A 14,480-nucleotide genomic window follows, 5' to 3' on the forward strand; every position below is an offset into this window, starting at 1 on the left:
TTAGTTTTAGTCTCTTTTGATGCATATATTTTGTTAGCAAGTAATTTCCCACGTGTGCTGTATGAGACCTTCTTCTTTCATGCTGGTGAAGTCCACAGACACCAACCACAGGAGCTTGAGTTGGGATGTGTAAGGTGGTGGTGGAGAGGACTAGGTAAACATGAGGTTTGAGTATTAACTACAAAGATGATCAACCCAATTCCAACTCTGGACTCCTGCCTGTGGCCTAGCGATTACACTTTGGAGTAGTCACGGCAAGCAGCACAATGTGATGCTACCTGTTTTACAACATAGTTTGCACCCAGCTGCAACATGCATAAGTTCAAATCCATAAACCTGAAGTCAGTGGGCGAGGGAAAGTGTGGGTTCATGTGCCAGCTGTTCACCCAGGTCATTTTTAGACAGAGGTTTTTGTTTTAAGTCTCTTTTTTCTAAGTTGCTAAGTTCTTCTAAAGTGTGTTGAAATAAATCTATTGGTGGAGGGGAAAGCAAAAAAAAAAAAAAAAAAATCAATCGCATGAGGAATTCCTGTCAGGAATACAGCCCCATGTGCGTCCAATATCAGACTTTGCATTATAACACAAAATAACATTCAGGAACATGTGTCAGAAACAGTTTTGGTGTGAGCAATCAATATTAGCTTGTTTGATCCTAATAGTTTTTGTGTGAACCATTACAAACAGAATAACATGCCATTGGGGATTTCTTCTCACGGCTTGTAAGGCAGCACTCATGCCTCAGCCTTGCAAACATTAATACTTGGAGACTGTCTGGCTCAAGAGAATGATTATGAACTAGGAAATCTTTTGAAACCACATCACTGGTCTTTCTCTGACTAATGACTGAAAACCATTACCACTGATGGCCTATGAGAAATAAATTAGGGGAACCAATCTATTTTTATAGGCTCTATATTCTAATATTTATCACCACGAGTGTTGACACTCAGCAAAACAATCAATGGTTTAATGGTCAAATTGAGATTGAGCTATTCTCTGCCACTGGAGAGGATTCCCAGGTCCCTCTAGATTTGAAGCACAATGTTGGATAAAAAGAACAAGGAGTACGTGTGGCACCTTAGAGACTAACAAATTTATTTGAGCATAAGCTTTCGTGGGCTAAAACCCACTTCATTGGATGCATGCAGTGGAAAATACAGTAAGAAGATATATATATATACACACACATACATACATATATATACACACACACACACACAGAGAACATGAAAAAATGGGTGTTGCTGTACCAACTATAACGAGAGTAATCAGTTAAGGTGAGCTTATCAGCAGGAGAAAAAAAAAACCTTTTATAGTGTTAATCAGGATGGCCCATTTCCAACAGTTGACAAGAAGGTGTGAGTAACAGTGGGGGAAAAAATAAGCATGGGGAAATAGTTTTACTTTGTGTAATGACCCATCCACTCCCAGTCTTTATTCCTAATTCCTAAGCCTAATTTAATGGTGTCCAGTTTGCAAATTATTCCAATTCAGCAGTTTCTCGTTGGAGTCTGTTTCTGAAGTTTATTTGTTGTACTATTGCGACTTTTAGGTGTGTAATCGAGTGACCAGGGAGATTGAAATTTTCTCCAACTGGTTTTTGAATGTTATAATTCTTGACATCTGATTTGTGTCCATTTATTCTTTTATGTAGAGACTGTCTGGTTTGGCCAATGTACGTGGCAGAGGGGCATTGCTGGCACATGATGGCATATATCACATTGGGAGATGTGCAGGTGAACGAGCCTCTGATAGTGTGGCTGATGTGATTAGGCCCTATGATGCTGTCCCCTGAATAGATATGTGGACAGAGTTGGCAACGGGCTTTATTGCAAGGATAGGTTCCTGGGTTAGTGTTTTTGTTGTGTGGTGTGTGGTTGCTGGTGAGTATTTGCTTCAGGTTGGGGGGGCTGTCTGTAAGCAAGGACTGGCCTGTCTCCCAAGATCTGTGAGCGTGAGGGATCGTCCTTCAGGATAGGTTGTAGATCCTTTGTGATGCGCTGGAGAGGTTTTAGTTGGGGCTGAAGGTGATGGCTAGTGGCATTCTGTTATTTTCTTTGTTGGCCCTGTCCTGTAGTAGGTGACTTCTGGGCACTCTTCTGGCTCTATCAATCTATCTGTTTCTTCACTTCAGCAGGTGGGTACTGTAGTTGTAAGAATGCTGGATAGAGATCTTGTAGGTGTTTGCCTCTGTCTGAGGGGTTGGAGCGAATGCGGTTGTATCTTAGAGCTTAGCTATAGACAATGGATCGTGTGGTGTGGTCTGGATGAAAGCTAGAGGCATGTAGGTAAGTATAGCGGTCAGTAGGTTTCTGGTATAGGGTGGTGTTTATGTGACCGTCTCTTATTAGCACTGTAATGTCCAGGAAGTGGATCTCTTGTGTGGACTGGTCCAGGCTGAGGTTGACGGTGGCATGGAAATTATTGAAATCATGGTGGAATTCCTCAGGGGCTTCTTTTCCAGGGGTCCAGATGATGAAGATGTCATCAATGTAGCTCAAGTAGAATAGGGGCGTTAGGGGACGAGAGCTGAGGAAGCTCTAAGTCAGCCATAAAAATGTTGGCATATTGTGGGGCAATGCGGGTACCCATAACAGTGCCGCTGATTTGAAGGTATACATTGTCCCCAAATGTGAAATAGTTATGGGTGAGGACAAAGTCACAAAGTTCAGCCACCAGGTTTGCCATGACATTATCGGGCATACTGTTCCTGACGGCTTGTGGTCCATCTTTGTGTGGAATGTTGGTGTAGAGGGCTTCTACATCCATAGTGGCCAGGATGGTGTTTTCTGGAAGATCACCAATGGATTGTAGTTTCCTCAGGAAGTCAGTGTTGTCTCAAAGATAGCTAGGAGTGCTTGTAGCGTGGGGCCTGAGGAGGGAGTCTACATGGCCAGACAATCCTGCTGTCAGGATGCCAATGCCTGAGATGATGGGGCATCCAGGATTTCCAGGTTTGATTATGATGTCAGAGTTGTTTCTGAGGCTGTGGATGGCATTGTGTTCTGCATGGGGCAAGTGATGCTACTTTTCCACAATTTCAGCCCATGCATGTCGGTGGAAGCACTCTATGTAGAAGTCCAGTCTGTTGTTGGGTAATTTTGCACTGGTGCTCTAAGCATTCAGTTTCCAGCCTCCTTTATCCAGAATCTTTTATTTAATGAAATCTTACAAAGAAAAATATAATCAGAGAGATAGGTGTCATCTACTTACGCTGTGTTGTTTCACTCTCACTGGAGGCTGTGGTGTTGGTATAGCCTTGAACATCTGTGGTAGAATCAAACCGGCCTGTTGGAAAACAAACCAACAGTTTGCAAAAGTTGTGCTAGAAAACATTGTTGTACTTACCATTCCTCAGACCCTCCTCCTGGTCTCCTGACTGGATAATGATTAATGTCTGTTTCATCTAATATCAACAGTTTTGGTTAATTCACAGACACACACGATGATAAAGAACTGGATGGGGCTTTCTTTACAAAAAACTAAAGCAAGGTTTGGGGTTTTGTCATCAAGTAGAAACACAGCATGAGTTTAATGAAAGGATGATTCAGGTTTGTAAACATTTCTAAGGAATCTAGTCTGAGTTTTGAGAAAATCTGAACTGATTTATCATTTCAATGGGAAAGCAGTTGAAACTTGGAGGTTTTAATTGAATTTTGGGGCTTGTTCAAACCTGAAGCCAAACATATGTGAATCAAAACTGTGGAAAAAGGTTCTCTGCATGAACACCTATGAAACAAACCCATGTTTTATCCAGCTCTAGCAAGATGATGTTTTGAGGTAGTGCCAATCAGGACCCTCATGAGAGCCAATTCCAATTCTCCATTTAACAGTTCAAAAGGAATCAAGTAAAATGCTGAATAGGCTAGAGCTGAACCAGCTATTTATCAGGCATTGACTCAGGCAGATAGCAAGCAATCCTCACAGATGGCTTATTTCAGACTTGCTAAAAATGTCAATCCTTCCTGACACCTGTCTGATTCTGCAAGAATGGCACTAAGTCATCTGAGAATGTTTGCACGCCTGAGAAGGTGAGACAAAGCTATTACCTAACACTCAGAATGCAAGTGTCTCCATGTGCTGCACATGAGGGATTAACATGAAAGCTAAGCATGGAACAGGCTGCCCTTGCAAGAGCTCCAGTACTGCCCTCTCACAGCCTTCTGATCTATTTGTGTGCACTCTCTGCTTGTATCAATTCCCTTACACCAGCTGTCTCCTGGATTTTCATTAAGAGTGCTGTGAAATAAGAAGTTGAATCAAACAACTTTTATACTAATGAGGATTGAGAGGGCAAATCCTCTGCTCACTAACTCAGCTGCCTCCCGGGGGATCTTTTGAAGAAGCCTATGGTGACATTGGCGTGGAAAGAAGTGTGCGAGTTAGTAGAAAGATTGGAGCAGTGTTATGTAGAGCACTGGGTCACCCAGACCCTGTCTATTGCGCAACTATAATTGAGTCAGGGGAACCAGTTACAACACAGTTGTTCCCTGTTTACAGGAGATAAGACATGCCAAAGTCCTGTTTACACCACAGCTTTTTACCAATGACCTAAGCCAGTTATAACATGTCCGAACTAGGTTGGCAGACTTATTTATATTTGTAGTGTAGCTGAAGCTTTATTTGGGTGGCAGACATTTATATTTCCATATTGCAAAGCAAGCTAAAAGGTTTTCATTTTATTTGAGACAAAAGGAGGGTGAGGTAATATATCTTTTATTGGACTAACTTCCTAAGACAAGCTGGATTTAAAAGAAAAGAAAAACAATCAATCACTTTTGCCCTATGTACTAAGTGCCATCACAGATATGTAGTGTCTGCCCTTCTCTGACGTCTAAGATGAGAGAAGGCCAATGCCCACAGTACAGCTGACACTGCGCACTGTCTGTATTGTAATATACAAATATATTTTCATTTGTGAGCCATGACTATGGTGTTGCTCTGAGGAGGAAGATGAGATTAGAGTAGTCTGTTACACTGACTCTTTTCCATGCCCCGGGGGTTGCCATTCTTCACAGCATGTGGTTTATCTTTCGTGTTCTGGGTTGTTTCATTTGTGCATGATTATATTATGTGCCAGTAAGTCTACAGCCTGTTGCTAGCAAGGGGAGAAAGAATGCCTGCCTAATCCTGGATCATACAGGCTGCTGGGGGGAGAGACAGACAACTGGGCCTCATAATGCAAACAATCCTCAAAAAGGGCAGTGTTTCGATTACTAGAGAGGCACTCAGTACTAGGAAGGTCTTTGCTATTCCAAACCATCAGGGCCAAACCACATGCAAGAGGCTCAGACCTTAGTCTGTTTTTGATTCATGGGACTGTCATAGAGTTGTCAGGTGTACACCAGGGACATTTGTTGTGAGCTAATCCCACCAAGGTAGTTTGAGTAAAACCCGGCACTACACTTTCAACTAGAGCTGGGTGAACAACAGATTTTTTTGGTTCAATGGCAATTCCCAAAAAAGAGGGGGGGGGGCAAGAAGGGTGGGGGGGAGAACAGTTTAGGACCAAACACATTTTTTCAATCTGAAATTAAAAAAATGCTCAAAATCAATACCAAAAAAAATCAGAAAGTTGAAAAGTTAAGTAAAATTCAAGGAATTTTTTAAATGAAAAATAATTTCAAACAAAAAATCGAAATGCTTCATTTTGAAAGTGTAGAAATGAAATCTTTTGAATTTTTTTAGTCTTTTTTACTTAAGCAGTTTGGCAAAATTAACACAAATTCGTGAAATGTTTTGGAGTAACTGATTTTGCTTTTTTTTTTTTTTAAACCAAAAAAAAGTTGTGAAAAATTTTACCCAGCTCTACTTCCAGCTGAGTCATATTTCATCATGCAAACCCGAGTGTCAGCAAGGCCCACTAAGACTGCCACAGACGGAAGAGGGGAAATCACTAAGTTGAGTCATGCATTGTAAATATTTTATTTCTCTGAGCACTCTGTGTATGCTCTGGTGCTGCAACACTTGGTTTGAGCTTTCGGTATCTGTAATATCATCTTCAAATATCTTTTTAATTATAAAAACATGTATGCACAGTATTTTTGCTCAATTCGCTTTCTAAAACTGATGCATATTTTCTGAAACAAACACAATACATGCTACTACATCATAACCGTAATTTCTCACATCAGTTTATTCTTAAACTGCCAACTACCAGATTAGAGAGACAAGGTCGGTGAGGTAATACCTTTTATGGGACCGACTACACTGCAAACTACCAGATTGTAACATGGTGTGAAATAGGATTATACCTACGGTGTAAATGTAAGTTAAGCGTATTTTTGCCAAAAAATTGATGTCAGTTATTTAGTGTCCGTCTGTATTTAATTTGTTTCTTTAAATTCCTGCAGCAATACAGAAAACATTTCAGAGACAAAAATGAGGCTGAATCTTTCTTACTTTGTGCAGTGGAAACAGATTCAGAGGTTACTGGACTTGTGAAGTTTAGGCAAGTTGAAGATGTAGTTTGAAGTCCTATGTAAAACAAATATTATGCGATTCATGGCGTGCTTAGTATTAATATTATAGTAGCACCTAGAGGAACTAACCAAAGTCAAGGCTATTGTACTAGGCTGTTGTACTAGGTCTATTGTACTAGACTCTGCTCCAAGTCTATTTAAGTTTAAGAGCAGATGCATTACATAAATGTAGAAAATTAACAGGACAGTCAGAGAAGGAGGCTGTGGATAATAATAGAAATACTTTTTTGAATAGGCTAGCTGAGTGCACTATTTTTAGGTATCTAAGGTTGCTAGGTTTGTGTGTGTTGTGAATGCTGTATGCTCTTTATTCCCACTTTCGGTCTAGTCAAACAAGGTCTTTGCAGTTCTAGTCTTGACATCTTGGATTACCAAGCAGGTCTGATGTTTTCCAAACTCTTCTAAAAGGAGAGGCAGGATACAATAATTGATACCGATGAACATTATACCATTATCTCTAAGCTTGTTTTAGCCCAGGAATGGTGGCATTATTAATTAGACCTACTAGGTGGTCACTACAGAAAGGCTTTCCTTTGTATAACACTATATGTAGTCCATGCTAACATATGTGGATTACATATCCATGAAGTTACAACAATGCAGTCATAATCAATTGAAACTTCTAAGCAAGTATTGATGGATTCCTGTCAATTAAGAACCACACATAAAACTAATTTTACCAACGAACAGTCATGTTGTACCATTTGAGTTAGGGGATGCAGAATTGGACCAAAAGGGAAAGTGAAATTAAGAAACTTGGCAGTGAGGGTAGGAAGTTCATATTTATGACATGTCTGGTGCATACATTAGTATACTGAATATGGAGCACATGGCTCATATTAATAGTGAAGATGTGCAGTTACGATGTTTGAGTGCAGGGGTAGTTTTAACTCGTATCAATGATCTGTAGTAGTAATACAATTTTTGTAAAGTATTTTACTTTATTTTTTAATTCAGTAAATGTGTGTAACAATCCTATTCAGTATTCAACACAACATTCTATTTTTTTTTTTTAACCTCTCAAGTAAAAGTGATTGAGAATTTTTCCAAGATTTGTGTCATGCCTCCTCTGACTTAGCTAAGATCATAGCCAATAGGAGAAGGGCCAGACTGAAAAAAAGCCCTGAGGATTACACCATTTCTCAGTGTGAGCAGGTACTACTAGAGCATGAACACATACTGAACGTGATTCTCAGTCTTGCCTCATTGTGAACCTGATGCGTAAGCACAGGTCAAGTAAGAATCTATTAGCAGAAAAATAGGATGAAATATTTTACCTGTGGTAGCCATGATTGTTGATGGAAGTGTTGAAATTCCAGGATCTATAAGCAATCAAATCCAACAAGGACTTTTAAATGGCTTTTTCAGTATAGCAATGTTATTTATTATGTTCCTGAAAATAGAGCCACTAAGGCTTCCAAAGGCACAAGGCAATTTACAAAACCTCACACTGATCTGTCAGAGAAATCAATATGATCAGAAGGCGCAGACACACATAAGCAAGGAAAAGCTGAAAGCCCTTCTTCTCTTCATGCCGTTCTAATAGGTGATTATGGGGGAGCATGCTAACAAGTAAACAAATGTGGTCAACCTAAGGGTTGTGTGCAACGTTGCTACAGATATTCAAACCCTCTGACATCAACACTTGTTTTGCAAACCTTAGGCCAGGTTTAAGTATGTGTTCTACAGCTGGGTTGATGCTATTGACCAGGTTCTACAGCCAAAACGAGTCCCCTCTCCTTTCCCCTGTGTATTCTGGGGACACCAGAAGGCCACTCTCCATTGGAGTCTTCCATGCACCCTTGGAGGGGCAGGCCACATCCAGCATAAGGAGAAGCCCAGTGGGAGGGGAGTAGGCCACCAACATTCCCTGGATATGTCCAAGGTAAGCATGATGTCCTTGAAACAGGAGGGGAGGACCAACTGCTGCGAAGGGGAAGAGGATGAGGGTTCTTTTTCTGTATGACAAGAATCTTCAAGCAGGGGCTGTGCTGTTGAAAGCTCCCATCCACAAAACACTGCAGGTTCATGTGCCCACAGTAACTTGGACTCTGTAGGGTTTGTATAATTCTAGTGAATACCACGGAGGGAGGGGAATCATTCAGGCTGCTACAAGGATGCATAACTAGGAGTAAAGCCTTGAAACTGAAATTCTGATATATACTGCACAACGCACTGCACTGTATCTGAAAAAGGCACTATATGTTAGCTAATAGGAGACAACAGGCTTCTCCGCACAGATTGAAGTTTCTTCTTGTTTCATCTGGTACATTTTTAGCTTCCAAATAAGGAGAGATTAAAAATACTGGGTCTATTCATCTTTGAAAAGAGATGATTGAGGGGGGATATGATAGAAATCTGTAAACTCCTGAATGGTGTGGATAAAGTGTATAAGGACGTGTTATTTACCCTTTCACATAACACAAGAAAAAGGGCTCACTCAATTAAGTTAATAGGCAGCAGGTTTAAAACAAACAAAAGGAAGTACTTCCTCACACAACACTCAGTCAACCCGTGGAACTAATTGCCAAGGGATGTTGTGAAGGCCAAAACTATAACTAGATTTAAAAAAAAAAAATAAGTTCATGGAAGATAAGTCCATTCATGGCTATTAGCCAGAATGTCCAGGAAGCAACCCCATGCTCTGGGTGTCACTAAGCCTGTGATTGCCAGATGCTGGGACTGGATGACAAGGGATGTATCACCGGATGATTGCCTGGTTCTGTTCATTCCCTTTGAAGAATCTAGCATTGGACACTGATGGAAGACAAGTTATTGAGCTAGATGGACCATTGGTCTGACCTAGTACGGTCGTGCTTATATTTAATATAACCCATACCTGGATTAGACCAATAACTTAAATAGCAGCACTTTTCATGACCATTTAAGTGTTCACTGCCTCTCACGCCATTGGCTTACAAGGGCACTGGACACATCTTTCTCCAAGGTCAATCTGCACTGAGTCTTCTGTATACATACAGACCTACAAAGACACATACATATATACACACATGCAGATCACCCAACAAATCACTGAAATGTAGTCATCTCTGGTGTGGAACACACTGGAGTATTTGCTCCAACAACACTACTCAACAGCAGCTAGGCTCGGGGACATGAAGAATAATCTGTCAGCTGAAACTATCAGCAGAGCTGACAGTGACAGAAAGCAAGAATTTGGTCAAAAAGGACACCTGAATTAACAAGCAGACTGTTGTGAAATATGCCATCAACTCTTTAAAAATCAGAAGTGTATAGGACCTTGGTAGTGTGTCTAATCTGAATGAGGTATTGTTAATAGCACAGTAGCCGCCTAATGTTCTTCTAAGGCATCAGTTCAATACTGAGAGCCACCTATTCAACTGCCAACCCAAACTTCCAGAAGCGCCTTCAGTGTTCCTTAAAAGACCTCCCATTCAAAGAGTGACTAGGCTCCCTTCTGCTTAGCTTGTGAGAATTAGCTATGATAGATCACAGCTCAAAATGGTGCAACTATGATGGTAGCACCATGTAACGAGGCCTTCGCCTGCCCTCACAACAAATCAGCCAGAGACCCCCTCTGAGTGCAATCACCAGTGCTTTTTATTTTCAGTGTCATCTCCCACCACCTTCTATTTACAGTCTGCTCCAAACTAGCAACCTGGGGGACAGCTAGCTTCTCCAGCCAGCAGGGATGCACAGCTTTTGGCTCCTCCCTTTCCTTTCTCTTCCCCCCTTTCACTTCCTTCCTGCCACCTTTATATAGCCCCCTGGCTAATGAGGCCCGCAGGTGCTTCTCTTCTAGCAACTAGGCATAGCATACTCAGCCAGCCCCAATTAATACTTCTTAATTGGAGCTGGGCTAACAGGGGCCTGGCTCAGGACCTCCTGGCCAGCACCCTGTTACACTCCACAATTAAGTCTTTTGTTATTTTCTGAACTTCTGATAATTGCACAAAAGCAGAGTATTCTAACTATGCTGTTCAGTCCATTCAGAAATGCTATGGCAAGTTTGGGTGCCCACTGTTCCAGCAGGAAAACAGAGCATTAGAAACTTGTGCACGTATACGGGCGCACCGGTTGGAAAACAAACAACATGACATTAAATGTAGTGAAGAATAATTTATCTTACCTGTTGTAGCTGTGGTTGTAAAAGCTGGAAATGGCACTTTGTTATATACAGGGCCTGGGAATAGGCAAATAAAATCAGTTCTTAAAGAAGACAATAAACTTGTGTTTATAATAAGATCTTAAAAATAATTCACTTGTGTTGTGCCACAAGGTGAAAGCCCCTCTACACATTGCAGCGATCTCAGTACCACTATGACTTTTCCTTTTTAAAAAACTCATAAGTTTTTGCATAGAGGAGCATTATGTTGGTATTAGTAAATCCTATAGTCAAGTTTGGAAATCCTTGATTTGATTGATTGTTGATACAAATTCATTGTGGGGCTGACGTTATCAATATTTGGTGTTTGCTAAAAGAAGACTACTTTTAAGATATAAATATGACAATCCCTCCACACACTTATTTCCTCTTCAGAAACCATTCAACATGGCTGAGATTTGAATATTGACACGTAAACATTCTTCACTGGGAAGCACACCCATAACCAAATGTGACCAACTCTGGCTGCAAAGCAGCAAAGTCATTAACATTTTAAAGTTAAGACTGGACATACATAGTAGGAGTGGTCACTAAGGAATGAATCATGTCCCCATTGCAGTGACAAATACAAAGTCTGTGCACTAGGGAGGAACGTGGTTGGCAGAGAAAGAGTGCACATGCATCTGAGTGCCAGTGGACTGCTACCCCTTCCTCAATTATGGAGTGGGAAAAGAGGTGCCCCACAGCCATTAAAGCAGTGGTTCTCAAACTTTTGTACTGGTGACCCCTTTCACATAGCAAGCCACTGAGTGTGACCTCCCCCCCCTTATAAATTAAAAATACTTTTTTATACATTTAACACTATTATAAATGCTGGAGGCAAAGCAGGGCTTGGGGTGGAGGCCGACAGCGCACGACCCCACCCCATAATAACCTTGACCCCCAGTTTGAGAACCCCTGCATTACAGCATCCCTGGGAATGCAGTTACTCTCTAGGCTGCTATGACCCCATGTCCATGAAGGCTTTCAACTACTTAATGCAGGGCAATTTCCCATTCAGCTCCCACAATAGTGGAATACAAGGTACCCATCTGGTGTTAACGGAATGCAGAGAGGGCTCCATGCATCCTACCCATTGGTTTGACTGTCTTCAGAGCCTTTTTCATCCCTTACTCTCATTGCCCATAATAATCTGGCCTTAACTCTGAGAAGTTTGACTTTCCAGACAGCTTCACTGCGCAAATGCATGCCTTTCCCCAGGAGCGCATATTGAAAAATGCTTGTTAATAACAACATACTGGTGCCTTGTAGCTAAGCCAGTGTATACTTAGCTGAAGACTGTAGCAGGCAATGGTGTAACAGTAAATGGAATGAGTTCCCTTCCACATGTGCGGAAGCCAACTTTTTTTTTAAGCTGTTGTAGTTTATATTTGACAGATCCTTAGCGCAGTTAAGGTCTTACCTTGAAACTGTGCACGCAGTATTGCCTGACTTATGCTCATGTAATTTCTATACATACAATCTTGTATTTCCCGGAGCCTCGTATTTTGTTTTTGTTTCTGTTACTTTAAATTACAGAAAGGTCAATGCGTTCTGTGTTCTGAATATTTTAGATTTCAGATGTGTCATAATTAAAGATGACTTACCAGAAGAAATTACTATTTCTCCAGATGAAATATTGCATGTTTTATTCCCCAGGAAGGGAAAACTACACGTACACCAGAAAGTCTGATTAATGGCTGACTGGTTTGTACTTTGTATCTTCAGTATTGATCTCAATTCATAGAAACCTTCACCATCTTTTAGATTTTCAGCTTCAAGAGATATTCCTAAAAGTAAGATGGAAAAGCCATTAGTCCTTCTTTTATGCCCTGTCCGATAAATCAGAGCTGTGTGAAATGCTAGCTCTGAAAAACACACTCATACAGCTTAAGGTTTCTTAACTCAGATCTGGTATAAAGGTTTAATCCGATAAACATGACTGTTCCAAGTTATCATCTCCATGAATGGAATTGCGGTATGGGAGCCATCACTGCTGGTCAGCTGTTCTTCACTGACCGTAAGGATGTTCCTTCTGCACTGAAATGGGTACCCACAACCCTCCACCCAATTGCAGCACTAATTGCTTTTCTTTTGGCTTATAAGAATATTATTTCTGATTAACATTTATTACCTCCAAATTGGTCTTTAAGAATCTCTCCATCTGCATACCAGGTGAGGTTTGGCATGGGAAATGCCTTCCTTACAGTACAGGTAAGACTAGCCTATAGGATAGTAGGAATAAGTCAAGTTACTAGTCAAAACATTTCTGACATGATTTGCGTTAATATTCATTACAAAAATAATAATAAAAAAAATTGTATGAACATATTGGCCATTCCCATTTAGTAAGAACCATTTACTTCTCTTTTAGGATGACGATGTTTCTTATCTAGTTCATTCTATTTCTACACTAAAAGGTAAGATTTATCAAGCTCAAAGGACTGCTAAATAGAATGTATAAGCATTTCATCCTCAATATAGATCTTTGAGTGAAAGCTGGGAGGATTGAAATTCATTATCCAATTCTGTTCGTGGCTTGAGAGAGATGAGATGGTGTTCTCAGTACTGTTCCTAGCAGATAGACAGACATCCATATTTTTAAAAAAACACATCATTTGTAATAGTCTGGATTCTCAGGGAAGTTTAGGCACAGCCTCCTTTATTTCAGATATCCTGATAGGTCCTCAGAAAGTCTTCCTGGCAAAGGATGTGTCAAGTACATAGAACTAGCTACCATAGAACTGGGCACACGGATGCCAAAGATTACAGAGACACGCATAAGCCTATGTGTTGCACCCTACGTGGAATAACAAAGGACAGAGCATCCTTACTCCCAAGCATATGACGCATTTACCCCTAACTGGGTTTTGTGGCAGCCAACAAAAGGCAAAGGCTGGGTAGACCTGAAGATCGGACTAACCTCTCTCTAGAGGGGGGGGGCTCCACATTGGGGCACAGACATATCAATGGACAGTGAGCATGTGAAGCCTCACCATGCCAGTGCTGCCTGTGTGTTGCACTAGATTAATTTTGTTTTAACATTTTGAAGTGCTAAGGGAAGCTCAGCTTTCTTCTACTTTAAAAGTAAAAAGTTTGTTTTATTATGGGGTAGTCACACACTACATGTCCATCCCTTCTGAAGAAAGCAAAGCATGTCAGTTGACTCCAAATGCATCACAATGGTTACAAACCACACATTAAGGATGGAGATTGACATATTTTTCTTGTCATAAGTCATCTCTGAAATCATGCTGCAATTGATTTTTTTCCTTCTGTTCTCCCCACAGCCCTTTGTCCTTCCTTTACTATGATCTCATTTATCAGTGCTTCTTAATGGCAAGTCCCAATTTGCTGTCCAGACTGGATTTTATTCCTTTTGGGGGGCTAAAACAGAGGAGGAAGGTGTTCAAATATTTGGATGAGGAGAAGAAGAGTTAAAATCTCTTGAACATAAGCAGAATAGTGCAAATGAGACTGTGGTATTGAAAATTCAGCACTGAAATAGGTCATGGGGGAAATTATGACAGTTCTATGCTCTGCGTCTGATATATGGCTAATCTGAAAGCAGGATGGATGTGGTTTATGTCGCTTTTGTCTGCTGATAGCCTTTCATAGAAAAAACAGACTTCAGATCACAAAACTTATTTCAGGTGTCTACTGATCAAAAGACTAAATTTGGCTGGTCAAAAACTATGGTCACCAGTTGGTCATCAGGCGACTGATCCATTTTATACTAAATATGATCTGAGCTGTAAGATTTGGGTAAAGATTCTGAACATCCATAATTCTGAGTGTATTTCCTCTGCTTTGGGTCCCTCTGCTGATAATGTAAGCCATGTGCCCAAGCTACATTACTGTTGGCAGAGGGTA

General features: G+C 40.8%; 1 protein-coding gene across 1 annotated transcript in view; it reads right to left on the bottom strand.

The window, feature by feature from the left end:
* CD96 (CD96 molecule) overlaps positions 1 to 14,480 on the bottom strand; it is a 39,076-nt gene that overhangs the window by 6,285 nt on the left and 18,311 nt on the right. The window contains exons 6-11 of the mRNA XM_084617616.1: positions 12,742 to 12,832; positions 12,215 to 12,397; positions 10,593 to 10,646; positions 7,759 to 7,803; positions 6,402 to 6,476; positions 3,213 to 3,287 (exon numbers count right to left, since the gene is read on the bottom strand). Coding sequence (XP_084473742.1) covers positions 3,213 to 3,287; positions 6,402 to 6,476; positions 7,759 to 7,803; positions 10,593 to 10,646; positions 12,215 to 12,397; positions 12,742 to 12,832 — 523 coding nt within the window. The remainder of the gene's footprint in view (positions 1 to 3,212; positions 3,288 to 6,401; positions 6,477 to 7,758; positions 7,804 to 10,592; positions 10,647 to 12,214; positions 12,398 to 12,741; positions 12,833 to 14,480) is intronic.

This window comes from Lepidochelys olivacea (genome assembly GCF_965140295.1).
Source record: "Lepidochelys olivacea isolate rLepOli2 genome assembly, chromosome: 1".
In the NCBI taxonomy this organism is placed as follows: Eukaryota; Metazoa; Chordata; order Testudines; family Cheloniidae; genus Lepidochelys; species Lepidochelys olivacea.